Source organism: Ursus maritimus, unplaced genomic scaffold (assembly GCF_017311325.1).
Source record: "Ursus maritimus isolate PB19 unplaced genomic scaffold, ASM1731132v1 scaffold_7, whole genome shotgun sequence".
Lineage (NCBI taxonomy): Eukaryota > Metazoa > Chordata > Mammalia > Carnivora > Ursidae > Ursus > Ursus maritimus.
In genome coordinates, this window is record NW_024426885.1 from 13964641 (window position 1) to 13991137 (window position 26497).

The following is a 26497-nucleotide window of genomic DNA, read 5'->3' on the forward strand; positions in this document are numbered from 1 at the left end:
TGACACTCTAAGTAAAATTTTGTGTGTTTCAGTCTTGTTTGGGGACGATTGGTAAGACTTAGAGGACCAGGAGGGCGGTCAGAATGAAATGATCCCCCTTCTAAGTAAATGACATGATTAGCTTGTCAACTTCCATAGCACCCTGAAGTTTTAAAAAAAAAGTATTTCTAAGCTTATGAACCACAGTGTTAGAAACCATATAGTTTTCTGTATGAAAGTGATGTTTCATTTACAATGCATGGAATGGGGCAGTGTTCTGTCCCTCATTCTAGAGCTATTGGGCTGTTACCCAGGATATCTGAGTAGAGTTACGGATACAGAAGCCACTCATGAGATTTTAAACTGAAGCCACCATAAAACTAAGCCGCCTTAAATGATACAGACTATGGACACACATGGTTGCAGCCTCGCTGTCTTGCACGGTCGTTATTTATAGTGTCTTACTAACAGTTCGCACTAAAAATAGTTGTTGAATGAATAAATCAGCAATGATTTACTGCATGATGAACGAATGCAGAGCATCAAACAGTGGGGTCATCTGTGACACTTAGTCCACATTGTAAGTAGGGGCCAGTCTCGCTATCACAGTGTTATCGTTCGTTAGCGTCTTATGATGGCTTTCATTAGCCAGCTGGTATATGCTTCTCAGAGCTGATGAATGAAGAAACTCTTATTGTTAGGGTATGGCTCTTGGAAAGCTTAATTGTTGGGGAAGGTCTGTGGAATATTTTAGAAGTAGTTTTAAGGTCTAAATATAAGAAATAACAAACTTTGAATTAGTGGCTCTAATTTTGATAAACATGCATTTATTGGACAAGTTCTGAGATTTTAGGTGTATGCTTGCTGTTTATCTAGTATTTAGGTCATTCATATGTTGACATTTTCTTACCTCAGTTTGCTAACCTGCTAAGTGGGGATAGTCATAATCCTTATTTCATAGGGTGGTTGTGAGAGTTAATGAGTCTCCTAACATGTAACGTGTTCAGAGTACCCCCCAGCATGTAGAAAATACTAAAAATGTTAGCTTAAAAAAAAAAAAAAGACAGGGTTCCAGCCATCCTTTGAGGGGCCGAAGTCCTCATTTGGCAGGCTCATGTGATCATTGTAGTTAAGGAAATATCCTTAACTTTATGACCTTAGGTCAAATTCAAACTTACTCAACCATGATGTGTTCTTGAGAAATTTTGTACATCATGGTGGCCTAAGATTCTTTTTAAAGGCCTTTTTAAAAATGTTAGTGAAAGAGAAAAGTAATCCTGTGGAATTTAGAAATTCACTTTCATTTCTCCTAGGTAATAACAAAAGGTTTTATTGAGCAACAAGGTGATGTTTTGTCTGTGGGTCTTTTCTTTGAGGAACGAACTTATTTTTCAAGTGGGTCTTAAAATTTAAGCCTCAATTAATTACATGTAGCGTTCTGATCCACGACTGACCTTGAAGCACTAACTCAAAGAACATTTGATTTGATTTTCCTGTGGCAGTTCAGTGACATTAGACCTGTTGTCCTCATTTGTCCCTTTTCTTTAATCTCCAGTATCCTGCATATTTCCATTGTCCTTCTGATTACATGCTTTTGTGAGACAATTACCAACTGCGTGATCGCAGTTGGAATTACAAAACATGCCATGAGCTCTCTGTAGGTGATTCTTGCAGATTTATTAGAACTGCTTAATAGTTTAAAAGTTCATATAGATTGCTTTTTGCTAGTTCAAAAACAGGGTCGGTGAGAGAGAAAGCTTGTGTAGCTAACCTAGCGTTGCCCTTGTATTGTGCCCGCCTAGGGAACTGATAAGAGTGATTTCTTTTCCTTAAGACCAATTAAGCCTTTACATTTGAAAAAGACTAAGAAATTAAAGCCTGGTTTATAATCTGTACACAATACAGATAGTAGCACTTCTCTGAATTATCACTATGATTCTGGCAAGCAAAAATAAGAAACTACTTTAAATTCCTGTTATGTTAGATGCTGCAGCAGATTTGAATGGTGTCGACCATAATTCTCCATCTGTCTGCCTTAATTAGTTTTTGTATGGTGCATTTAATTGGGTTTCATTCCTTCCTTACAGAGCACTAATCTGTTTGTCGGCCGTGTTCCTGTTGCCATGCAGCTCTTCTCAAGTCTCACTCAAAATGGCAGGCTTTCTGAAAAATCACGTTTTTTTTTTTTAGGATTAAAAAAAAAAATTCTCAGGAATAAATTCCATACCCTTACCAGGTGCTTGAATGGCAGATCTGGGTTTATCTCCTCTGACTTTGAATAGGGTCAGCACAAGCACCACGTAGTGCATAATGGGTATTCAGATATTGAATGAGTGAGGGAGTGAATGAACGAATGAATGAATTTCTCTCCGTAGTAATTTTCTTGTCTGTCCCCTTGTTGATGTTCGGGAGCCATCTGCAGAAGCTGCCCGAGAAAATGCTACTGAAGGGCACAGAGTTGATCAACCCACAGTTCCCGGTGGGTGAGTTCTGACTTTGGTGCCATGTTTCCCACGTTGCCTGGCAAAAGATGCCTTCTTGCCATCTGGATCTGAAAAATGCCTTTGGGTATTGAGAACTTCTCATTGCCTGCATTTCAGTGGCCCGTGAAGATGACAGGACCATATCTGAAGTTAGGGCTCTGTCGGAAGACTGGGGCTGTAGGATGGGCATAGTTCTCATCTGTCACTGTGGCGCTGCCGAGGGGAGAACAGTGGAGCCCTTCTCGATTCTTCTAGTTGCTCTCCTAGGCATAACATAAGAGGAATAGCTACTCAGTGTTAGCGTGAAGTCCACGTGGCAGAAAAAGAAGCCACGATGTAGGCCTCATTAGTGCAAAGCCCGGCACTCCCGTCCATTGGCCTGGGGACATTGTTGTGATCGCCTCCATTCAGAAGCTGTCCTTTTGGGCTTTAGCTCTTTCTGCTCAAATAGCAAGAATATTAACAGCCATATAAAGCCAAAAGCCAGTCAGCAGGTGGATACTTGCTGAGTGCCTGCTGTATGCCCCACATTGTAGGGTGCGCTAAACAGCCTAAGAGGAAGGTCTTCATGAGATATTTGAACTTAAATATATTGGTTGCAGTGAATGAAACAGATGTAAACACGGGATCTAGAATGGCATTAATGGTGATAAATTTCCAGAAACGACTGAGTGCTTTTGGTCAAGCTATTGTGCAACAGACAAATTTCATTATTCCGATCAATAGCTTTAAGCCCACCTCAGCCACCTTCATCTAATTGATGAATGTTTCAACAGCTTTATTGTTTTTGTAGCAAAATAGTGCAAAGGTTAAACAATAGACAGTTGAAAATTTTATCAAATTTAATTACTTAATTGCAATCATTTCTAGGTGTATGTTTTCTTTTAACATTGACAATTTAAAAAGACTTGAAAGAGGTTTGCTTAAATGTTTCCTTCCATTGTGATTCCTAAACAAAGGATGGCAATTTAAAAATAGATTTCACTTATCTGCTGTTCATCTTCTGACTGTGGATTTCTTCCAACAAGTTAACAGATCTCTTTTATCTTTTATTTTCAAATGGGCTTTTTGATAGTATTCCTTCTTTGGGCTGATTTCTTTGACATAGGATGTTATTATACCTTTTAAAACATCTCTGAGGCAAAGACGAACCCCAAAGTTTAGGTAGAAAGCTGGAGAAGTTCAGGTCTATCATTATGCTGACAAATGGAACCAAATCCACTTTAATTGTTTAACAGAGATGAGTCAATATTGATTTCCAGGCTACAAACTAGACCTTGAATTTTATAGCTCTAATTTTTATTTTATTTTATTTTATTTTATTTTATTTTATTTTATTTTATTTTATTTTACTTCATTTCATTTCATTTCATTTCATTTCATTTCATTTCATTTAAATGTAGCCCAACACGGAGCTTGAACTCAGGACCCTGAGATCAAGACCTGAGCTGAGATCAAGAGTAGGACACTTTACTGACTGAGCCACCCAGGCACCCCTATAACCTAATTTTTTTTTAAACAGGTCTTTTATTAAAAGTTTCTTTTAATAAAAAAAAAGTCTGGCTACCTGGTAGCTTGTTAACCTCAGTAAATTGTTTTGTGATGTCTTGTGATTCTGTCTGAAAAGCGGCTATGCTTAATTACAAAGTGCATCAGAATAGAAAGTAGCTGTTTTCTTGTAACATAAGATGATTTCTGTGTGTGTTCTTTGATAGCTGAAGAAGTCACAGATCTGAAGAGGCAAGCAGTTGAAGAGATGATGGATAGAATTAAAAAGGGAGTTCATCTTAGACCCGTTAATCAGACAGCTAGACCGAAGGCAAAGGTATGGAATGACTAAATGTTCCCCCTCCTGTGATGCTTCCTTTTTCAAGTGTAAAAGTTTGAAATTTGATGAAAGCGACATCAGGGCTGACTGTGAAATCTTAGGATAAGGCTAATGTGTCATAAAAGCCTTTGCTCTTACACACACATATTTCAGGACTCTGTTTGAGCTGCAGTTGGCCTAAATCCCTATAGAAGGTCCTGTTGTTGCAGGCACTGGCCTCTGCTTGATACGAACTGCTACGCCGAACAAATAATGATCGTACCCTTTCTTTTCTTTAATTCCTTTTGTGTAATTCAGCAAGTACGACTGAATATCTCCTATGTGCCTGGTGCTGTTTTAGGCCCTGGGGGTAAAGCAGTAAACAGAAGAGACAGAAATCCTTGCCCTTCCTGCGGCTTCTGTTTCCCTTTGTGGGGGAGAGGGGCCGTGTGGGCAGGTGGTATCGCATGATGGTGTCAGGACAGACTTAAGACAACTTTTGAAAAATAGTGAGATTTGTATGATCTCATTAATTTACAAACCCAGCCACTTCAAGGAGAACGTTTTGTGTATATATGTCATCAGCTGCCTTCCGAACTCAACCACAGCGAGCGCCGAGATCTAACCAAGTGCCTAGAGCCTACCTCGTTCAGTACCTTTCCCTTCTCTCATAGGTGCGTCCCATTGAGATAGACCAACAGTGAGGTTTTCTATATTTGTCTTGAAAAACATTTTGTTTGTTTTCTCCATGTAATAAAGCATCAACAGATGGGTCCTCTTTCTTCTTCTTCTTCTAAACCAAACTTTAATGTTCTTTCTTACTCTCACGGGTGCTCCTCCTTCTGCTCCTTTGGTGGCCTCAAGTATCATGACTATTTGGTACAAATTCTCCTGGACTTTGTCACTTGGTCACTGGTAGACGAGGTAGCCGGGCAGGGCAGGAGTTGTCGTGGTCAGGGGCTGTCTGTGAAAGGGGTTTGGAAAGAGGGAAAGAATACCCAACTGCAAGAGTAGATTGACATGCAGTGAAATGGAAGCTTTCGCAGCCACGTGGAGGACTGGTCTGCGCGAGTGCTCTGAGAGCGGTTTTCCAGGGGAGGAACAGTGTCCACGATCTGGCCCGCGTGTTGCGTGCTGGTGTCTGGCGTGTGAAGCTCACTGCTGCTGGAACTGAGGACAGACACCATCCCTGCCCCCCATCCTGCGTCCCAGGCTCTTCTCTCCCCAGAATGGGCAGAGCACCGGCCCTCTCCGATTCACAGGGTTGTCGTCAGTCTCAAATGGAAGAAAGTGTGAGAACACTTGAAAATGGGGGAATCTCAATGGAATCTTTGAAACAAACACATTTGTAAGACTTCCATGTCACAACCATTTCAGAACGAATCAACCAAACCAAACAGACGAGAAAAATGCAATGTCACGAAGAAGCAAAATTAGTTGAGAGAGAAAAGTGTTGAAAACTTGTTAAATCCTGAGCAATCAGTTCTGTATGTACTTTGCTTTTCAGAGGATCACTTTGCCCTTCTTCCTTCTTGCCATGACTCTTCCAACAGTTACACATTCTTTAATGTCCGTTCAGAGCTGGAGCACAAGTGAACAAGGAGCAGTGGACGACTGGGTGTTTCGCGGGTAATCGTTCAACTGCGTAGATGTAGTGCTGAATGACCTGGTCAGTAGCCTTTGAGACAGGTGGTCACTGCATGTGCTACAGACTCCCCGCCCAGGACAGCAGTGCTTCCTGGCCAAGGTCATGGGCTCTGAGAGCGCGGGCCAGGCTGCAGGAGGTCCTGCAGTCGGAGGTGGTGGGTGGCATGGCGGCATTGAGTGGCCTGTGCCAGGGCGCTTGCTCAAATGTCACAGCTTGTCCCCCGAACAGAGTACCTGCAGAAGTCCGGCCTGCCTTGAGGACACTCATTTAACCGCATATTTTCTAAATTCCACCATTGTGGTTATAATCAGTGTCTAAGAGCTTTGGGCTGGCTCCCGTGACTGGCGCTGATGGCACATGTATTTCCCAGAAGGCGTAGACTATGGAAGTGGAATGTCTTCATCCAGTTTGTACATGAGCAGCAAACCTCTCTCCCTTTCCCTCCCTCTCCCGTCTCCCCATCTCTCTCTGTGCCTCTCTCCCTCTTGCTCTGTCTCTCCCTCTTTCTCTCACTGTCCATTTAAAAAAATTGGAATGGGATCTCACTCTTCTATTAGCTTTTGAAAGGAAAGGGTTATAGGTCATTATTAATCACTTCCCACCTCTCGATGGGAGAGAAATTAGCTCTGCCTCTTTTCCAGGAATGAGAAGCCAGGGAGTTCCCTGCAGATTGTCTCCTCATCTCTGTCCTTTGTGAAAGGAGGTGGCACGGGGAGTTAAGAGGTCTTTCTTTGAGCACCTCGTGCTAACTTTTCCCTCCACTAAGTTAGTCGAGGGATCCACAGAGACTCTTCAGTATTGCGGGGTAGTCGAATATTCCCCAGAACTTCAAGATATTTTGTTCATGGCGTAGCCAGAAGCCAGATTCCAATTGGACTTGTAATCAGGACTCAAATACCACCTTTCTCAAGGTGCACCTTTCCTCAATAGTGAGACGGAGGGATTGGACTGTGTGTCCTCTGAGGCCTCTCTTACTGCTCTGGTGGCCAGCGATGCTAACGTTCTCCTGTAGAGCCAGGGTTTTTGCGGATCCCTGCTTCTGACTCAGTGCTGTTGTGAGATTCCTGAAACCCAACGCTCCCGTCCCCTGTCAGCCGGCCTCCGCCTGGGGCTACCCGAGCTGAGAGAGGTTTCTACCCTGCCGCTTGCCACCTGCTCCGCTGCCCGCCCTCCCGCCCCTCGCTCGTGAGCGCCCGTCCAGCAACACGAGTGGAGAGCCGCTTACTGTACAATGTTCTGAATAATCGGAAATTGAATGTTTGAAATCTGGTGTTTACCAAATCTTTTCTCTGTACGATGATAACAAGAGTAACAAAATGGCATTTAGAAGATGGGAGCTTGAGACCTCTTGCTTCGACTACCTCCCCTAATTTTCTGTTTCGCCACCCCTTGGGAGCACTAACCTGTCTCATCTTTTTTCCTAACCGTAAGACATAGACCTAATTTTCTAAAAAAGTAGTTAATAGAAACTGTCAATACTTTGCCATGTAAAAACCTGTTTAGTATTTTTAAACTGAATCAGTAATTGTGTTTTCTTTTTAAAATTGTAGCCAGAATCTTCAAAAGGCTCTGAGAGTGCCGTGAATGAGCTCAAAGGCATACTGGTAAGAGTGGATCTCGGTTTTATTATTTAGTTTATGGGAAACTGGAAGGAGAATATTTTTTTAACCTACTTTTATGAATGATTGGTTTTGACATGTTTTATTTTCGTTCACGATCATCCTCAGTTCTTAGGGTAGTTCTCGTGATTGTGCTGTGGACTCCTCCATTGGGCACGTTAATATGTGTTATGCATCAGTACTCTGCTGTTTCTATTCTAGAAGAATGGTTACACTTTCACCAAAATCATTTCCTGTTCTTGCCTCCAGTCCTTGCCTGACAGCTTCAAGACCAAGTGACCAGATCTGAGGCTCAGGGCGTGCTTGGTCGTAATGGAAACACAGTAGAGTCTCTTACACGGAGTAGTTCTTGATTTGGGGGTGCGAAAGTGGAACTGTTGGTGCCAAAATGTCAATCTGAGCTCCTGCCCAGATATATTAGTATCAGGGATCAGGGTCACAGTCTGCTTTTCCTCACGGTTTAAAAAATTATTTGATGATAAATTGGAAAATAAGACAAAAGTCCCTGTCTTTATGTTACTGATTTTCTTTTCTCTTCTTTTCTTTTTTAAGAGTATTTATTTGAGAGAGAGAGAGAGAGAGCAAGCACGGGGAGGGGGAGGAGCAGAGGGAGAGGGAGAATGTCAAGCAGGCTCCCTGCTGAGCATGGAGCCCAACATGGGGCTCCATCTCACGACCCTGAGATCACGACCCGAGCCAAAACTAAGAGTCGGATGCTCAACCGACTGCGCCATCCAGGCGCCCCAGTCCTAATTTCATTTTTTAAAAGTAACTCCTACCCATTGGAGAATAGGCCTAATGCCCGTCTGCAGCTATTTTTTTTTCCTTCCAAACCGTGAGCTTTTGCCAACAGAATAAGTGAGTACTGGCCTGTCCGACGGTTGCCGTCAGACAAACGCCTCACTTAGAAAACGTTTCAGGTACTCAGAGCTGTGTTCTCAGATCCTGTCACAGTCTCAATACCAGTCATCATGCACAGGAAGTCAACAAACGTGGGGGTGGAGGTACAGAACTAATGGTCCCATGTTTGTTGTCATGGTGCTAATTATGCATTGCATGTAGACATCCACGTAACTGTGGTAAACAAAATTATTTTCATCAAGCATGAAACAGCAGACTGAACTCAGAATGGCTTAATTAGTTTGCTTTAGGTTTAGGTGAGTGGAGTGAGTCCTAAAGAGAGGTGTAGCCCGGCTCACAGTGGTGGTCCACCTACCGGATAAAGGATGGCGACCATTGAAAAAGTATGTGGTTATTATCTAATGGATTCTTTGAAGAGAAAACCTTGTTATCCATTGAGAACTCCCTATGCTGGGCTCTTTCGTTGTCTGTGCACTAGGATGCTAATTCCTGTTCATGAAGATGCCCCAGAGTAGAGTTCTGATCGTTAGTGAAATAGTACGCTGAGGTTGACTATTTAAAAATTAGGTTTATTTGAACCATCGGACATCTGTCTAAGATAGAGATGATATTTGATTAGCCAAGATAGCCCACTCCCTGATAATGCTGGATGGTACCAAGTTTACTGAATTACAGCGTCCTCCTTAAAGATCACGTTTACTATCCAGTCATATGCAGTATAGTTTTGTGCCACTTCAAGGAGAGAAATTGGCAGCATAGATTTTTGGGAAATAATTTACAAATTTAAAAAAATTGTCAAAACCTCTTTCTTTTCTGCAGATTGCCCCCATCCTCCTTGCTCTGGATTTATCCCTAGATTTCTGTGCCTTATCTGGCATCAAGTTATCCCTAATAGCTATTATTCTGGCAATGTTGTTATTTCTTTGCATTAAGTGTTTTTAAAAAGTGGAACTCACAGTGCTCTCCCCTCCTGTTCCTTGCCAAATGGCAACTCTCCAGTACCCCCGTAGAAGTTCCCTTAGAGGGATGATGGATCATTTGGAACCCCCAGTCACTTGGGGCCAAGAATCCATACAACTTCTTGTGAGAGAGAGAGAAAGGAAGCCCCTATTCGTTGGGGCCTTAGTGGTGCTTCTTGCGGGCACACAGGCCGTTAGCAAAGAACACGAGCGTGGAAAGCCTGCCGGTGGTGCAGTGTGGTGGAAGGCCAGCACCTGCTGGGAGAGGCCAGAAAACCGAGAAACCGCATGTTCAGTTCAGCCATAGAGCAGAAACCAGGAAAACCAGCAGAAACTTGTGTTTTTGCTGAAATCAAGTGTGACCTGAGTCGTAGGGACGTGGGCACTTAGAGATTGGGCCTTTTGCTGAAAGTTAGCATGCAAGTAGAAACACATCTCTGGTTTGGGATTTGGAAAATCTCACTCTGTTTGGATGTGGACACTTCCCAAGCCAATTGCTGTAGTCTCGGTATCAACAGAACTTACTTTTCCAAGCCTGTGTACACTGAATTTTTAGAAGCTGTATGATTGATAGATTTAATTTAATAAACCTCTAGTTTATTTTTTTATAGTCACACAAGGTTTTTTTGGAGGTTTAAGAAACCTCTGTAATCACCCCAGTCATGTAAAAGTCACTCTAAGTGGGGAGAGCGATTTCTGAAGAATAAATCTGTACAAATTAATCTAAAAGTCTCTTTAAAGTTCAGTTGCCTCTAAATCAAAGAAAAACAACTTCTAGGAAATTCTCTTTTAGGTTTTTCCTGAACGTCTTCAGTTTTTCAGAGGGAATCATGGAATAGTTGGTTTTGCCACCCGATGATTAGATTAGTCAGTGTTACAAACATTTAACCAACCTGGGGACTAAGATTGAACCCTGGTTTGGGAATCAGCTGCATTCAAGTGCGGCCCTATCACTGACTCACTGTGGGGCCCGGCCCAAACCCCAAAGCTCACTGAGTTTGATTCCTCTTCTCTGCAAAGTGAAGGAATTCTGCGTACCACATGCCTTCTAAGTGAATTTCTGATTCTCAGACTTTATGACTAATACATAAATAGACAATTTAGACAGTCTTAGTACTTCATTAGCTGAGCTCCTTGAGCATTTCAACTGAGAGTCATTTAGAAATCTTTCTTTTCTCCATAAGTGTCTGCATATTTAAAGTTTACTCATATATTACCTGAATCAGTCACATCAGTTAGTGGATGGAGAAAAGAGTTGAGATACAAAGATTAGAACTTGGAAAATGGAACCTTCAGTATCAGGTGTGATGAGAGGGTGGCTCAGCACCACCAAAATTTGGGGGACTTAATGCTGTTATTCAAATGAAAATTCGAGATTATTGTGAGAGAGAAATTCTTCCTTAAAAGATACCCTTGCAAGGTATATGTGTATGTGTGTGTACACAGACACGGATCTCTTTCTTGAATTAACTCCAGCCGTTGGGAAAATCAAAGAATGTTCTTGACATCCAAACAGTGTAATAGTTTCATGAGTTATTTTAATAGCAATGGCCTTATATTTTCCAAATATCTGTTTACAAGTGATGCAGCTGGTAAGTTTTTAAAAATTGTAAACGCATGATTTGGGAATAGTTTCTCTAGTACATTTTTTTCAAATTTATCTTAATCGGCTTTAGTTCTGTTTTCTTTACCTTATCAGTCTTGATCCTGTTTTACTGTTTAAGTCCTTGGTGAGTAGGTACAGATCTGCATTAACTGTCAAATAAATAAACCACATCATCCAATTTTCTAAGTTATAAAATAAGCTATTATTTTATATATGTTACATGTAATGTGATTTTCCTTTGAATATATTTTTTAAAGTTTTGCAGTAAATGAAAAGCAGAAAGAAATACTTGGAGGGTGGAGTGTCATATGCTCGATTAAGGTCTGAGCCTTACCCACCTATTCTACACATTACATTAGTCTTAGCTGGGAAGCTGATAGCAAAAGAATAAAATCTCCTAATCTTGTTAGTCAGTCCCCTCCGCACCCCATCCCCACAGGCTGTTTCTTAAAGCCTTTACCCAGTTAGAGAAGAAACCTTTCTAAACAAAACATAATAACCTATATCGTGTGAGATTTGTAACTACCTAATATTACAAGCTACTTTTTTTGTTTTGTTTTGTTTTATAGGCTAAAGAAGAAACATGAGTTACCATTTTTAACCAGTAGAATTCTTAGAGTCCTTCAGGAAGTGGGCAGGGGGCAGGAGCAGGATTCAGGCAAACCCATAGTGAGCTGAGGTGACAAAGGCTGGCCTGGTTGTTAGCCTGGGGGGACAGAAACTGCCTCTGACTCTGGCATGAAGTCTGGCAAGTTATACCAGACTTGAGTTTCTGATTTGCTGCGATCCAAAGATTGTGGATCTCGTGGCTTCCCTCCACCCCCCAAGCACGTGGCCCAGCTAAGGAAGGCCATTTCAAAGAAATAGTGGGCATTTCTTTTCTTTCTTTCTTTCCTTTTTTTTTTTTTTTTTAAAGATTGTATTTATTTATTTGAGAGAGAGAGAGAACATGAGAGGGTGGAGGGTCAGAGGGAGAAGCAGACTCCCTGCTGAGCAAGGAGCCCAGTGTGGGACTTGATCCTGGGACTCCAGGATCATGACCTGAGCCCAAGGCAGTTGCTTAACCAACTGAGCCACCCAGGTGCCCGATAGTGGGCATTTTTTAGGGACAAAAATGGACCCCTGGTAATGGTGCAGTGCTGAATCCTTACATACAGGATGTGAAGTGTGTCACCTAGCGTCTGTACAGACAGTTCACTGGTCCTGGGAGATAGAAAGCCATAGTTCTCCCTCCATAGCAGGCTTCCCAGAGGAGCCAGGGCAGGGAACCACTGCCTGCATCTTTCTCTGTCGTCTTGAAAGTCAGTACCAAGTTCAGCAGGTGCACAGCTGTGTACCTGTCTCTTGTTTCCTTCAGTATCTTCTGGGCCCTGGATAATATATTCATTGCCTCCTCTGTTAGGGATATGGAATTACGATGCTGGGCCCTTCCTTGCTTCCCTGTGTCATTGTAACCCTTCCTCCTTCACAATGAAGTCAAGGTGTGCTCAGGGCAGCCCTTCTTTGGCCAGGCTGCAGGAGAGCCCCCTGTGCCTCCTGTCAGCCACGACACCATTGCCTCCAGGTGTGGAGCTAGGGTCATTCTGAAGACTCAGCCACACTTTTTCCATGCCACAAGGATTTGGGTTCAGTAGCTCGTGGCTGCTGTGTCAAGAAAACCTTCGAAGGTGAGTTCACTAAATGCTTCTCTTCTCCCCACGATTGATGAACACATACCCGCGTCTTCACCGTCGACGTGCAGGTACCTTCCCACCCCTGCGTTTCACACTTAGCTCATCGAGAGGGGTTCTTGTACTGTTCTTTGGATGTGAAAGCTAACATCTTACACCCTCAGTAGCATCTTCTTAAATGATCCAACACTGTGTGTTGTTGAAGAGACACACATTTAAAAATAATACATAGGCAGATACACCGCAAATTCATTCTGTCTCCTAATTCCATTCAAATTCTGGTAATGTTTTGCTGGTTTGGTTTTTATATTCTTTTGTATATTGTATTAAGACATTAACCTTTTTGTTTTTGTTTTTGTTTTGTTTTCACTTTAGGGGACACTTAACAAATCCACTAGTTCAAGAAGCTTAAAATCCCTTGACACTGAAAACAGTGAAACTGAGTTAGAAAGGATTTTGCGTCGCAGAAAGGTGACAGCAGAAGCAGATAGCAGTAGTAAGCCGGTTTGAATTCTCTGCAGTTCTACTCTTCCTCTCTGAAACATCTGCCTTTGAGTCCCTTTTTAACACGAAATGATCTTTTATAATTACTAATTTTTTTTTTTTAATGTGAGTGAGAAGTACTGGATTGGCAAAAGTACTTGTGGTAGATACCTCATAAGAACTTACGTATTTTTGTTGATTGGTATGTTTATTTATTTGGAGAGATTGGGCTTGCTTAAGGCAGGACGCCCCCGTGCACAGATACTCAGGATGGGCTCTGACAGTAGTGTAGCAATGAATACAGGCTCTGGACCCAGACCGCGTGAGTTCGAATCCTTGCTCTGCCATTCACGAGCCTCTTGCCCTTAAATTGCTCAACCTTCTGTGCCTCAGTTTATCTATGAAATGAGGGTGATAAAAGCACTGCCTTGTTGGATTATTCTAAGGATCGAGGAGTCAGCGTATGGAGGGCGCTTGGTAGTGTGCGTGGCACCAAGTCAGTGCGCAGGGATCAGAAGTCAGGGCAGGAATCGCGCACAGGTCACAAAGGCAGAGGCAACATCTTTATCCTTCACATGCACTCCATTCATTGTCTCTGCCTGTGAACCAGGCGAGTGAGAAATTCCACCTCTGTCCCCAGCTAGAAACGACCATCTGAGCAATTCTGGAGCTCAGAGTCTGCATTTGTGTCATGACTTGCATGTAGGAGACCTCAAAACTAACTTCGTTTGTCTTCCGTTTTGTTTTTTGTTTTTTTCCCATCAGCTTGGTCATGGGAATTAGCAGAAACCTATATGAGCTTTTCCCCTTGTGGCCAGGAGGCTGGCTTTGAAAAACTACTCCAAAGTGAAATTAACCAGCAACCCTTGCTAATGGGCTGAATCTTTTAGATTCAGTTCAGTCAACTCCAGTTGGTCCATTGTAACAGTTTAAATTTGCACTGAGTCAAGTTTACCAAGTTTAAGTTGCTAGAATAGGAGGGATTTGGGTTTTTGTTAATCAAGCTCTACTTTCCATGTAGGGATTTTACTCCAACACTTTAGTAAATTGGTTCTTTGTACTGGAAGCAGCATAACAGCAGTGCCAAACCTTTATTATAAAAAGTTGAAACTTAATTTTCTTCTTAAAAAAAAAATCAGCCATTCAGGTTTTAGTTTGGTCTGGAAATTCTGCTGTTAATATCCTAGAAGAATCCCTTCCCCCCAAAAATAACCACCTCCCAGGAAAATTAAGCGGTGCTGTAAGAGATTTTTTTTTTCTTAGAATTGCTTAATAAGCATTTACCAGCCTCCACAAGGAATCATTGTTCATGTTGTGACAGTCACTTCTTCTGACATTTCATCCTTGAAATATTCATGTAGCCATCATTACTGTTTAGGACTCGGTGGGTCCCATTTTTGTTCTCTGTCATTTACATTTTGTATTTTGTTCCTGTGGAAGCATTCTTACTTCGCTCCTGAACTCGGCCAGATGTACAGCACTGTTTCAGAGTTAGTTTTCAATGGGAGAAACAAGGAAACGTTTACATTTTAGTTAACATGGGAATTTGAATATTTCAAAGAATGGAGAAAGAAAGGTAGGAACACATTGTACAGGCGTGGTTGAGAATCTTTCATTTTATTGATTATATCCTATATATATACATATATATATTCAATGTATCATTTGAGGGGTGTTACAATAAGGGATATAGTCAATAGAATCATCAGTATTTGGATAGAGAAACAAGAACTGTGGCAGAGTGGAGAGGAACCATACTGGGGAGAGTGACTTGTAACTGAGTAGAAATTTTCTTCTGAGCTCCCTAGTAGCCAAAGCAAAAAAAAAAAAAAAAAAAAAAAAAAAGTGGGGGTGGTGAGGGGAGGAAACAAACTTACAAATTCTATCATCTAGAAAAAGAAATTATACCTTTTTTTTTTTTTTTTTTAAGATGGAACCAGTGTTTTTCTGGCATCGAACTAGAAGAGGTATTTACGAAATAAATCTTTTTATAAGGGTCATGAAATGACAAAGTGAAAATTCGGGAAGGGTTCGGGAGTAGGGAGTGGGGGAAAGGAGTAAGAAGCTAAAGTTAGCACAGCTCCGTGCTGCGTGGTGGGAGCAAATTACAGAGATAAATTTGATAGGTTTATGGCTTCAGGTACACTTGAATCTCTTGAGATTTTTTTTCCTTCTGCATACAAAGGCTTAAGGGGAAGCTAATGTGAGGTCACGGAGTGGAGAAAGGAAGCGTGATAAGAGAGGCAGGGGGCAGCCTTAATTTTGCAGACGTCAGATCCCAGGGTAGTTGGTATCTCCCTTGGGGGCCAGTGAAGCACCTTTCTCTGAGAGTTTCTCTTATCAGACCTAGCTGACACTTTCGGCTCGTGGCCTACCATGCCTACATTTCAAAGAGCAACAAGAACCTCTTGGGAAACATTGCACAGCTTAAACAGGATGCAATAATAATAATAATAATCTTAAACATTATGTATTTTTATTTCTTTTCGTATGTGAGAAAAACCAAAGCTCCAGCTCAGCTCACCCACTCACGGTCCTTTGTAGCTGGCCTCGTTTACAGAAGCAGCAGGTCTGCCTTCCTACAAGGACGGGTTGCTAAAAGCTGTCGAGCATTGTCGTCAGCAACTACCCAACGGCAGGATAGAGCGGCTCAGAAGCAAATCTCGAACTCAACTTCATATTTATATTTTCAGGATCTTGATCTCCCTGCTCTTCTCTCTTTACTCCCACGTCCCCCACACCAGGTGGCTTGTCCCAGGTGGGAGGGGAAGGTCTTTGCATCAGGATATTCAGTGACGTCACAGGCTCCCGTCCCCAGCTGGTAGAGATGAAATGAAGGAGGAAGGCAACTCTGACGTTTTGGGAGCTGAGGCTTCCCACCAGAGCCGGTGGGGGGGGTGTCTTTGTCTCCCCCAGGAAGTAAGGCCATGGGAGGTGCGACCACAGAGTGGCAGAACAATTTCCCAGCCCCTCTTTCGGGAGGGTTTGCACATGAGAACTACCTCAGACACATGCAGATGTGAGATGAACATACCAGGGCTTAACATGAATGATCAGGGATCAGCTCGCATTTTGGACTGTGCCCACTAGAACTTTGCATTTTAGAAGATGATCTGACATTTCTGAAGGAATAAGGGACTCCCGAGTTTTGTCCTCTTTTCAGTGGCACCTTTCAAGGTTGTCCTCCAGCTTGATTTTTAGACGTTCTAATTTTATCCGTACATTTATGACTTACTACATAAATCTCTGTTTTACGAAGATTTCTTCTGAGGTTTCAAGGAAGACATATTGGAATCTTGCTTTGGAAAAAAGCTGGCTAGGGTAGTGTCTTTCTAACTTAAGATAGAAAACAAGTAACGAGAGAACTTTGCTTCAGGGCCTGGGAGTTTTGGGTCGGTATGCCAGTAATTTCCGTAACAAGCCCTATTACGTCATTTAGTCCAATCCCAAAGAGCAGAAAGGTCCAAAAGGTAAACAGCCAAACTCTTTGCCACTTAATTTTTAGAATCCTGTGTCTGTATTTTAACAGGAAATAAATCCACTTACTTCTCAATCACATTAAAATGAAAATGTTCATAAAAGCTGTTTAATGCTTAAGAAGCCTTCATGAGCCTTTTTAAAAAGAGCCTTTTGACATTGTTCCATTTGCTATTTAAAAACGCAGAGCTGAATTTTGGGAAGAATTAACTCTTGAGAGGCCAAATGGTTCAAGTAGGGCTGTCAGAAAGCCATACTCTGAGAAGAAAAGAGTTTGCACAATTCTGGTATTAATAAGGACTCTGGTCAGTGAGGGAACCATGGCCTGGGGTTTTGTGCTTTCTTAAAGGTCTGTACATAATTTCTCAGCGTGGTCCTGGTGCACTGAAAAGCAGTAGTACCATCCAAACAGAGCATATTTCTAACAGGAACATTTTCCAGCATGCTCTCAAAATTTTAACAAAACTTGGCTTTCTCACTTCCTGAGGGATTTTCAGCTAATCTGTTTTTCAGTACCATTTTAATAAGCATTGCACAGAATTATTAAACTTGAGGTATGTGTTTGGTTTTAAGGTCCAACCGGGATATTAGCCACCTCAGAGTCCAAATCCATGCCAGTGTTGGGTTCTGTATCCAGTGTAACAAAAACAGCCTTGAACAAGAAAACTCTGGAGGCAGAATTCAACAGCCCGTCCCCCCCAACATCTGAGCCAGGTGAAGGGTCGTGTAAATTGGAAGGATGCACACGTTCCAAGGTTACATTTCAGTAAGTAATGATGCTCTTTACTAAGTGTGGAGAAGAACCTGTGATGACTAAACTGTGTGTTGCTTTGCTTTGCTCCTCTCGAGAGAGATTGCGATCGGGTCAGCCAATAACCACTCTTCTTCCTTTGTTTCATGAGCCAACTTGTGATTCTAGGCTCCTAGGTTAGAGGTCTTATTCTGATCCAAAGCAGATACGGGTAAAGAGAATTCCTTCCCCTAAATGGGTTTGGTAATCAGCTTCTTCTGCACAGATAATTCACCTGGGTGATAATTATTCAGCATCACAAGACACTTACTCATTCTTTCAAGATTAAATGCTTGGATCATCCCTCTTAATGATTTATGAGCAGTCAAGGAAGATGTTAGATCTTCCAGAAGATGCTAGATCTTCCAACGTACTTTGAAGGGGACATTTTTAGAACCTTGTTTTCTGGTTCTCAGTGAAAGATGTGCCGTAATACTGCTCGCTCTCTCAAGAGTGAAGAGATAGGGTGTAAAGAGTTCTCTCCGCAGACTTGCTTTGGGAAAGTGGCACTTTGTCCAAGAGTTAATCTTGCTGTTGAGTGTGTTTCAGAGAGATCTGGTGGAGGGTCAATTTGTTTCATAACAGAGACAAGCTCTTTTTGAAATTAGTCTAGTTTTGCTGAAGTTCTCTTGCCAGGATGTCAGCCGGTTTGCCGCTTGAAGAAAAGGAAGAGGTGAGACAAATCAGATCAGCCGAATATTGTAATCATGGTTAATTGAAACCTCTGACTTCCTGTTCTCTCAGGAGAGAAAGAACCCCCCCTTTTTTTTGTAGCTCTACCTGTCGTAGTGTAAAAGGTGAAGCCTGGACAAACAAAGTTGCAATTCAATTTGGATCTATTTTTGCCAACTGGTATTTTCTTCCGCTCTTGCATTTCTCTCCCTGGCCCTATTAACTTTTTTCCCCGTCTTTTGGAATGAATGGCCTTCTTTGCTAATTTACAGTTTTATCTCATTTCATTGTGTTTAATTAAAAGCACACTTTCTCCTGCGGTCATGTGTTTCCTTTCTTTTGACTGGAGTCATTTGAACAATTCTAACAGAAAGATGATCTATATTCATTCTTCATCTTTCCTATTAAATTTGTTTAACACCTAATTTGACAGCAACAGTCTGGCTCCATCTGAACCAATATCTAGACACAAAAGCAATTTGGCTGAGACAGGTTAGTTGCTGAGAAATGCTTCAGTGTGTGTGTATAGATTTTTTTTTCCCTTTACCATTTTATACAGATAATCTTAATCAGAAAATACTGCAACTCCTTCCTCCTTTTGTCTGTCTTTTATTCTCCAAAAGTAAGTGGAAATTACATTTCCAAGAAAGGAAATGAAATAATTGGAGGCCCAAGGTCTGCAAAATGTGTGTTGAATTGACAGTGAAAAGGATCCGTGTGTTGACAGACACGGTTGTTAGATGCCATAAAGGCCTAAGTGAAGCTCAATTTATTTCTCATCTTGCGTGTTCAATGACTGCTTAAGAGACACATTTCAATTTAATTTAGCTACTTAAAGCACTAATACAAATACTCTGTCCCGCTGTATTAACTTTTAAACTTAGTAACCCAGTGCTTGATTATTCAGTTCTTGACATTCTTTAGCTGAAATAACTAAGGCCATGTGTTTCCATATTGACAGTGGTTTAGCAAAGAAGAGCGCCTTTCTGAAAAATCCGTTTCTTAAGCATAATTAGACTATCCCAATGCGTCCCAGTATTTTGTGTGTACCTGGTAATTATTCACTTCCCAGACAGGCACAACACACTTAGCTCATTTATGATTAAACCTAGATTTTTAATGAGTAAAAGAAGTTTAACTTAACGTCGTTGCATGTACGCTTTGAGTGAAAACTCATGTGATGGATCAGGGCTCCCTGAACGCTGGTCTGGCCGCCAGGAATGAGAAGGGTTATTTTGGAGGCACTTCTGGCTGGCTCTAAGACGTTCACCCTGTTACACCAGCCGGAAGATGGAGGCTACTACACTGTCTGATCTCAGACACCCGGATGGTCAAAGCACTTGGAAATGAGATCAGCGATTGAAAAGCGAAATGTTACCTTTGCTTTTTAAAACCGATTCTACTCTAATAATCGCATCTTTGTTTTGATCGGTGGCCGCACCAGCACCGTGTTTCGGCCCCGGATGGGGAATCAAGGTCAAGGGAGGGTAACAGTCATAGTACCCTCAAGTACATATGTTCGTTCTCTGTCTCTCTCTCTCTCTGTCTCACATACACACACACACACACACACACACATGCACACCCCAGTCCCTGCCACCCTGACTCACCCTCCCTCTTCCTACTGTGGCCCCTCTGGCCAGGTTTCACTCCATCCTCACCCTTTCCTTTTGCTGTCCCTTCTGCCTCCTATGTCCTTCCCTGGTGGCCACCTGATTTGTCTCATCTCCATCATTTCTTTGCCCAAATGTCTCTTCAATAAGGCCCACCCTGACCACCCCATTTAAAATTGTAATTCCTCTTCCTTTAAGTTCTGATTCCCCTCACCCTCCTTCGCTCTTCCCCAGCTAGAATGTAAGTTCCATGAGGGTAGGAGGTTTTTTTTTTTTTTTTTTTTTTTTTTTTTTTTGTCTGCTCACTGGTGTATCTCAAGCACCTGGGAAAATCCTGAAAAGTCTGTAAATACTTGTTGAATAAATGAATGAATGTATACATTTTTAGTATCAGTAAAACAGCAGAATGTCAATTAATTAGAATACCCAGTTAGCCAACATTTCCCCTGTTATTCAACAGTCCCACATATGCACAGGCTAAATATTGGAGATATTTGTGCGTTCCATGGTTGGCTTCTTTGGTTTTGTAGTATTTTTTGTTTTAATGCTCAGGGGTCATTTCCAGTCAGCTCAATTTTGTATAACTTCTGCATCTTTGGACCTGCACAAGATAAAGTTATCAGAGACAATAGCATGCCCAATTTTAAAGGAAAGATTCAGCTATGCTCTCTTGTATGGCCTCAGACAGGAAAGATTGGAAAACCTACTAAGAAGGGTTTTTAAAGAGTAGAAACAAAGGTGTTTTCTGCATAAGATCTTCACTTAATGAGAAAATTGTAACACCAAGCTATTCCTGGAAAGTTTTTTTCCTTTTAATAAATTCCTAAAATCAGCATATATATGTATTCCAAATAATCGAGTAACTCCAGTCTGGTAAATTGAAGAGCCGGAAATACATGGATTTCTTTCCTAGGGACTCATGAGATGGCAAGAGATATCTTTAATACTAATTGTAAGGATTAATTAAAATTAACATTCTTGTCACCAGCCTGAGCAAAGCAAGGGTTTTATTTTATTTTTTTTAAGAAAAAAGAAGAAAAAGAAAGGAAAAGATAATCAAGACTTGGAGAAGCCTAATTATTTCCATTTTAATAATAGCTTTAGAAATATTTGTGTCCTGTTAATTATTTCTAATAAGTATATATTATCAGTAATAATATCTTAAATTTAATAGTGAACTTGAATTTCATTAATTCTGATTAGTTATAATTCAGACAGGAATGATAATAATAATCTCCCTTCATGCTATGAAGGGTGAAGAGCAAAATAAATAAAGAAAGAATACATGTATACATACCTAACCAACCAACCAACAAACCTGATTTTTGTTTTCATGTTCTTTCCTATTGATTGAGAGTAAAAATCTGACCTTGTTAAAATATATAAGACTCACTGGTCCAAGTTAATCCATGGGTGGGATGGTCGATGTAAAATGGAGAAAATTCCAAATTATAGATTTTTTTTAAAGATGGTTATTTTATTACTTTCAGGCAGCTGTAGTACCTGGAAACAGGCTGAGTGTTGCACAGAAAGACAGGGATGATTCGTATTTTCACCTATAATAGCTTGTAGACCAGGGAGGGGTGTAGCAGGGAAACAGGAGGGATCGCTGTTCTCAGCCTTTGCCTTTCTGTGTGTGCACAGGGCAGCCAGCAGCACCAGGATGTTGCTGGAACTGGAGCTCGCCCTACACTTGAGTAAACAAGAGTCCTGATCTTGGGTTTGCCATTTGTGGCCTTTATGACCTTAGGCAAGTTATTGAGCCCAGGATTCTGTTTCTTTATGTGTAAAATAAGGGTGATAACACCTGCCTTGTAGAGTCATCGTGAGTTAGAGAACATATGAAAAGTATTTCAGTAAATTCCTTTCCCATCTGACATTAAAATGGTAATGCGAGGCCAGGGCTGCCTCATCCGGGACCAGAGATGACTTCAGAGCTTAGACACCGGATACCTGCGTTATTGACGGAGCCAGGTGTCCTTGGAAAGGTCATGCAGCCTGTCCTGTTTTCTTTCTGTTGTGTTTTTTTCTTACCTAAAATCGGGGCAAGTAGATGAGGCACTCCGGAGAGTCCCCGAGCACTCTACAACCTCAGTAATTCCTCACAAATGTGCTTGCTGGGTAAAGATCTTCACAGTTGCTCAAATAGAGGAAAGCACATATTTTCTGTCTGCAATGTGTCTCTTAATATAGATTGATGGTAACACACATACAAACCCAAGAATGTAAAATAATTTTTAAACTATATTACCAGTGAATTCAGTTTTTAGAAATAGCCACCAGTTTGCCACAATTGCAGATGTAGATGTTTTAATGCGACACAGTATACGTAGATACGAGTGAAGTTGTTTTCCTTTCTAAGCTGGTGTGAAGTCCCTGAAACATGTTAGCTCTGTTATCAGTAGAATGCAGGAGTCTGATGTTCTCGATTGATACATGTGGAGGAAATTGGAAAACATCTTGGGGGGAAAAGCCTACAACATTCCATTGTATATGTGTTTTCTCTTTTTTTTTTAGTTAACATTTTTTTATTCTTTACAACATAGATGTTAATGTCTATTCCTACTATAACAATATCTGTCCAAGAGGAGAAGTACTTTCATTGCTCCAGGCAGGGTATATATGTTGGTTGTAGATGAGACGACGGGTAATGCCACCACTTGGGGAATTCCAGGCTTTGAAATTCTCTTCCACGATGTTTTGCTGCTGTTACTCTATTTCACTAACATTTATTAAGCCCTATACATTCATGTGTTATTTTAATTCTTCTAAATGTACAGATTGGACATAGCTCCATTTTACAGATGCGTAAACTGAGGCTCGGTGAGGTAAACAGTTAGCCCAAAATTCTGTTCCTCATCAAGAGTCGGGTCCGATTTCATTTGAGCCTATTTCATTCTACCTCCAGAGCCCGTGCTTCTGAACTACAGCAGACTGCATTGATCATATCGAGAGCTTAGGAATGGAGGGAAGAAAATGACTGAAAGATTGTCTTCTATTAGAAGCAAGGATGCTGCAGTTAAATCCCTCCATGCCCCCAGTGATACTCACATCTCGCTCCTCTGACCCTCTGCACTCCTAGGTAGTTCATTCCCTTGCCCGTCCCGTTCCTGAGGCTGACCTCACCCATTACAGTATCTCTTGCCAAGGGAAGAAAGTGCTAGCCAGTAAAACAATTCTGAAAAGGGGAGCTAATCTGAATTAGCACAAAGACTTAAAGAGTAGTCGAAAAGAAATCATTTTCATGTTTTTATGTGTCAAATGTCCAGTAAAAGAGGCAAGCCTCACAAATTTTGCAAATTACCATATCACAAAACCAGCCTAAGAGTCTGTGGCATAAGTTTCATTTACACATTTTTAATTTTTTTCGACATTTTCAAACATTTTGAAGACTAATTTATTCCCTGGGAGTCAAAAATCTTGAAAATGTCTTACTAATCATTGGGTTCAAAAGGCGCTTTTTTCAAAATCATAATATAATACAGTAATATAGAGGTGAATCACTGTGAATCCGGTTGTTTCAAAAACATACATTTTATAGCCCAAAATAAATTTTTTTGTATCAACTTCATGCTGTACCTTTTTGAGGCCCCTCCATCTTCGGTCAGTTCCCCGTTAGCTCCTTTGAGTTTGTGCTTACGTGTCCATTGGTCGTCATGTGTTTAGGACATCTCTGTTGTAAAGAGAGGCAGGACAGGTGGGCCTTCCATACGGAGAAGGAGGTGAGCAGATCTTCAAAGAGTCAGGCATCACAGTCAGAGGCCCAAGGTGAGGTCCAGTGCTCTTGCCCTCTTGGCTTCTGTCTCTGAAGAGCGTACTGTACAGTCAGGTGGTTCTGCTTGTCCATATTGAGCTTCATTCATCCATGCTTACTTCTCCTAGTGACACTGCCAGGAGGGTGAATGTCCTGACAGTCACAGCTAAACAAGGCAGGCAGCCCCCAAGATGATTGTTCATTTCGTCTAGCTACTTCTGCAACACCTTGCCTCAGAGGGGGCAGAGAACCCATTTGAAAGTGGACTCAGGTTCCGTGGTCATTGGTGTATTTCACGGCGGTTTCATAGCTGGGTCTTCATCTCTTGGCCCTCATTCTCAGAGATACGTTAAAGCCACAGTCGCCAGCGACTCTTCCAGGGAACGCTTCTCTCACTCATCATGGTTTTCAACCCCGGTTCTCCCCCAAAACTCTAAGCTTTATCAACCTCTTGTACTTTTTTAGCCACGAGACAGGCAGCTAGCTTGCCTTATTTTGTCCGGGAGGTCAAAACAGGCCACACGGTGCCCTACAAGAATTTAAAAAACCAAAGCCCAGATATAAATGACCGGAGTTCAATTTCAGTAGAAAAATGTCCATTTCCAGTGAAACCATTTTTATTATAATTTGCATTTAATTTCTAGATCTGTGGTGTCTCTAAATACATGTGTCTTTTGTCCCCACACAGATCTATTTTTGTAAGAGTTCATCTTGTTTGAGCCATTAACTGAATAGCAAAGGGTAGTTGATAAAAGATAAATTTTAGATGTCTCTCGGGTACTGTGATCAGTAAAACATTTCTATGAAAGAAAAAAACCTAATTGCCTTTCGGGTTTTGAATTAAAAGTAAGATTGATTTTATCATCGTTTGACCTCTAACTGGTCTCTTCAGTTTTGTGTGATTATTTCCAGTATAAAATTAATGGAGAAAAATGAAAATGAAAAGTGCTGCTTTTTTGGATTGGAGCTGGAGAACCTGAGCCTTTGAAATAGGTTACCAAATAGAAATTAAAATTCTTAACTCACTTTTAGGGAAACTTGGCATGAAATTCTGCTCTCAAACATTGATCTCAGCTGGAAATGAATTTGGTTGGTCATATACCTATTCCTTGAGAGAGGTCGGGGTCAACATTTTGTTCACATGGAAAATAGAGTTCTTTTAGTCCCCGTGGTGGAAGGGGTGGGTTTTCTTCCTGTTCTTTCGTCCCACACCGTGGCCTCATCTCCCCCTCTCCTCCTTTCTCTTCCTTTGTGTGTGTGTGTGCGTGCGTGCGGGTGTACGTGCGTCTGTGTGTGTGCACACGGCGTGGAGGGGAGAATGGAGGGCCCCTTCCCTGTCCTTGGTAAACATTTGCTTCTGAGAAGAGACTACTGGCCAGCAGAATGAACCACATGGAAGTTACTACTTAATCTGATGCTCTTATACAATTAAAGGATTTGCTGTGCCCTCGCCGTAATCTTAGTGCTGTCGAATTGTGTACTCACACCCCAGGAAGCAGCTCGGCCCGGCAAAGCCCTGCCACAAAGGTTCTCCTTGTGTGCCTGTACATGGATAATTAAGTCTTAACAACAAAATTAGCAGAACAACTGGATGTTCTGGAAGTTGAGATCCCCTCACTTCGTTTTTTTTTTTTTCCTCCCCCCCACCCCGCCCCGGGAGTTATCCTGTGGACCAGCCGAGAGGTCCGCCCGTCCGCTTTGTCTGACAAGTGTTCTGAGTTGCTGTGCGGACACCTTCCAGGTTAATTGTTGAGGCTGTATGACATTCTGTTGAGTAAATCGCAAAACGACTGTGAAAAATGCTCCCGAGTCATCCTCGATTCTCTCCAAGAATTAATTGCCTCCTAACATTTGCCTCCAGTTGCAAACACCTATGATTTTAAGAGCCTTAGCATAAAAGATATCATTTCTGCAGAGAGACCCAAATTGCCTTGGTGCTTTGCAATCTTTTTTGAAGCATCTCTCAGTAGTCTCTGCAGTGTTTGTGTTTCCTTTTAGTTGTGTATGGTGGTGCCGAGGGGAGGTTTTCAATTTATTCAAACGGAAGTCACCGACTAAAACTTAAATGCAATTTCAGATCTAAGAATAAATTGACTTCACTTCTGGAACCCAAAAACACATTTCATTTGAAATATACTTTGTCCTCTGTATGAAAAGTGGCACACTGAATTCTCTGTGACTTCCCATCTTAAAAGAGACTTTAAAATATATAACAAAGTAAATTTAAAGAAAAGTATTTTAAAAATTATAAATATTGTTCTGAAAGCCTAAAAATAAAAATGCAACATTTTATGCAGGCAGCTCTTTTGAGGAGCCAGTGATGTGTATGGTAAATTTTGTAGAAGACTGTGTCTCTTATAATACTTCTTTTAAATAACATTCACTTTTTAATAGCTGGGATCTGGATGGATTTTTCATGGTGACTTAAAAGTTGTGGAAAATTACAGAAAGCTTAAAAACTAGCCCCCAAAAGTATCACACACATTTCAGAATCTTTTCCTGAGCTGAAACCAATCTTAGCTCCCGCTTTATCGGTGTTAATTTTGCTGGTGAGAACGGCCCTGGGTTCCTGAGCCTCCGTGGGGCCAGGGTATTTTGGGATCTGTGAATGTCCACGGTCCAGCTCACGTTAGGATCAAAGGAAGTGGGACAAGTCTTCAGGGTGCGCACCACAGTCTGGGCTGGAACCGGTCCGAGATCCCTGTGTTCCAGTAACTCCACTAAAGAAAACACGGCTCCGTGTGGACACAGACGTCTTTGCCCAGCCATTGTTACTTCTGTTAAGAAGGAATTCTTGTTAATCTTTAGGGCAAAGCGGCCTCTGATAGCTGATGTCAGATTTTCAAACCACGGTGCTATTCTGTTGTTTAACAATGGTGGGCTTTTTTTTCCCCCCTAATTTAAAATTATATCTATTTTTTCATCAGCTAGATGCTGACCCAAATCGAAAAACTATTCTTTGACCTAAAACAGAGTTTTGAAAAGTACACAAAGCCAAAAGAATGTAGCTTTGTTCTACCTTCATTATATTTGAAAGTATTAGAATTGGAAATCATACAGACAGTGTCACCTTATA

At 41.5% G+C, this 26497-nt stretch overlaps 1 protein-coding gene across 1 annotated transcript in view; it reads left to right on the forward strand.

The window, feature by feature from the left end:
* SHTN1 (shootin 1) overlaps positions 1-26497 on the forward strand; it is a 96051-nt gene that overhangs the window by 62564 nt on the left and 6990 nt on the right. The window contains exons 13-16 of the mRNA XM_040624055.1: positions 4178-4287; positions 7468-7521; positions 13008-13128; positions 17166-17358. Of these exons, the coding sequence (XP_040479989.1) occupies positions 4178-4287; positions 7468-7521; positions 13008-13128; positions 17166-17358 (478 nt within the window). The remainder of the gene's footprint in view (positions 1-4177; positions 4288-7467; positions 7522-13007; positions 13129-17165; positions 17359-26497) is intronic.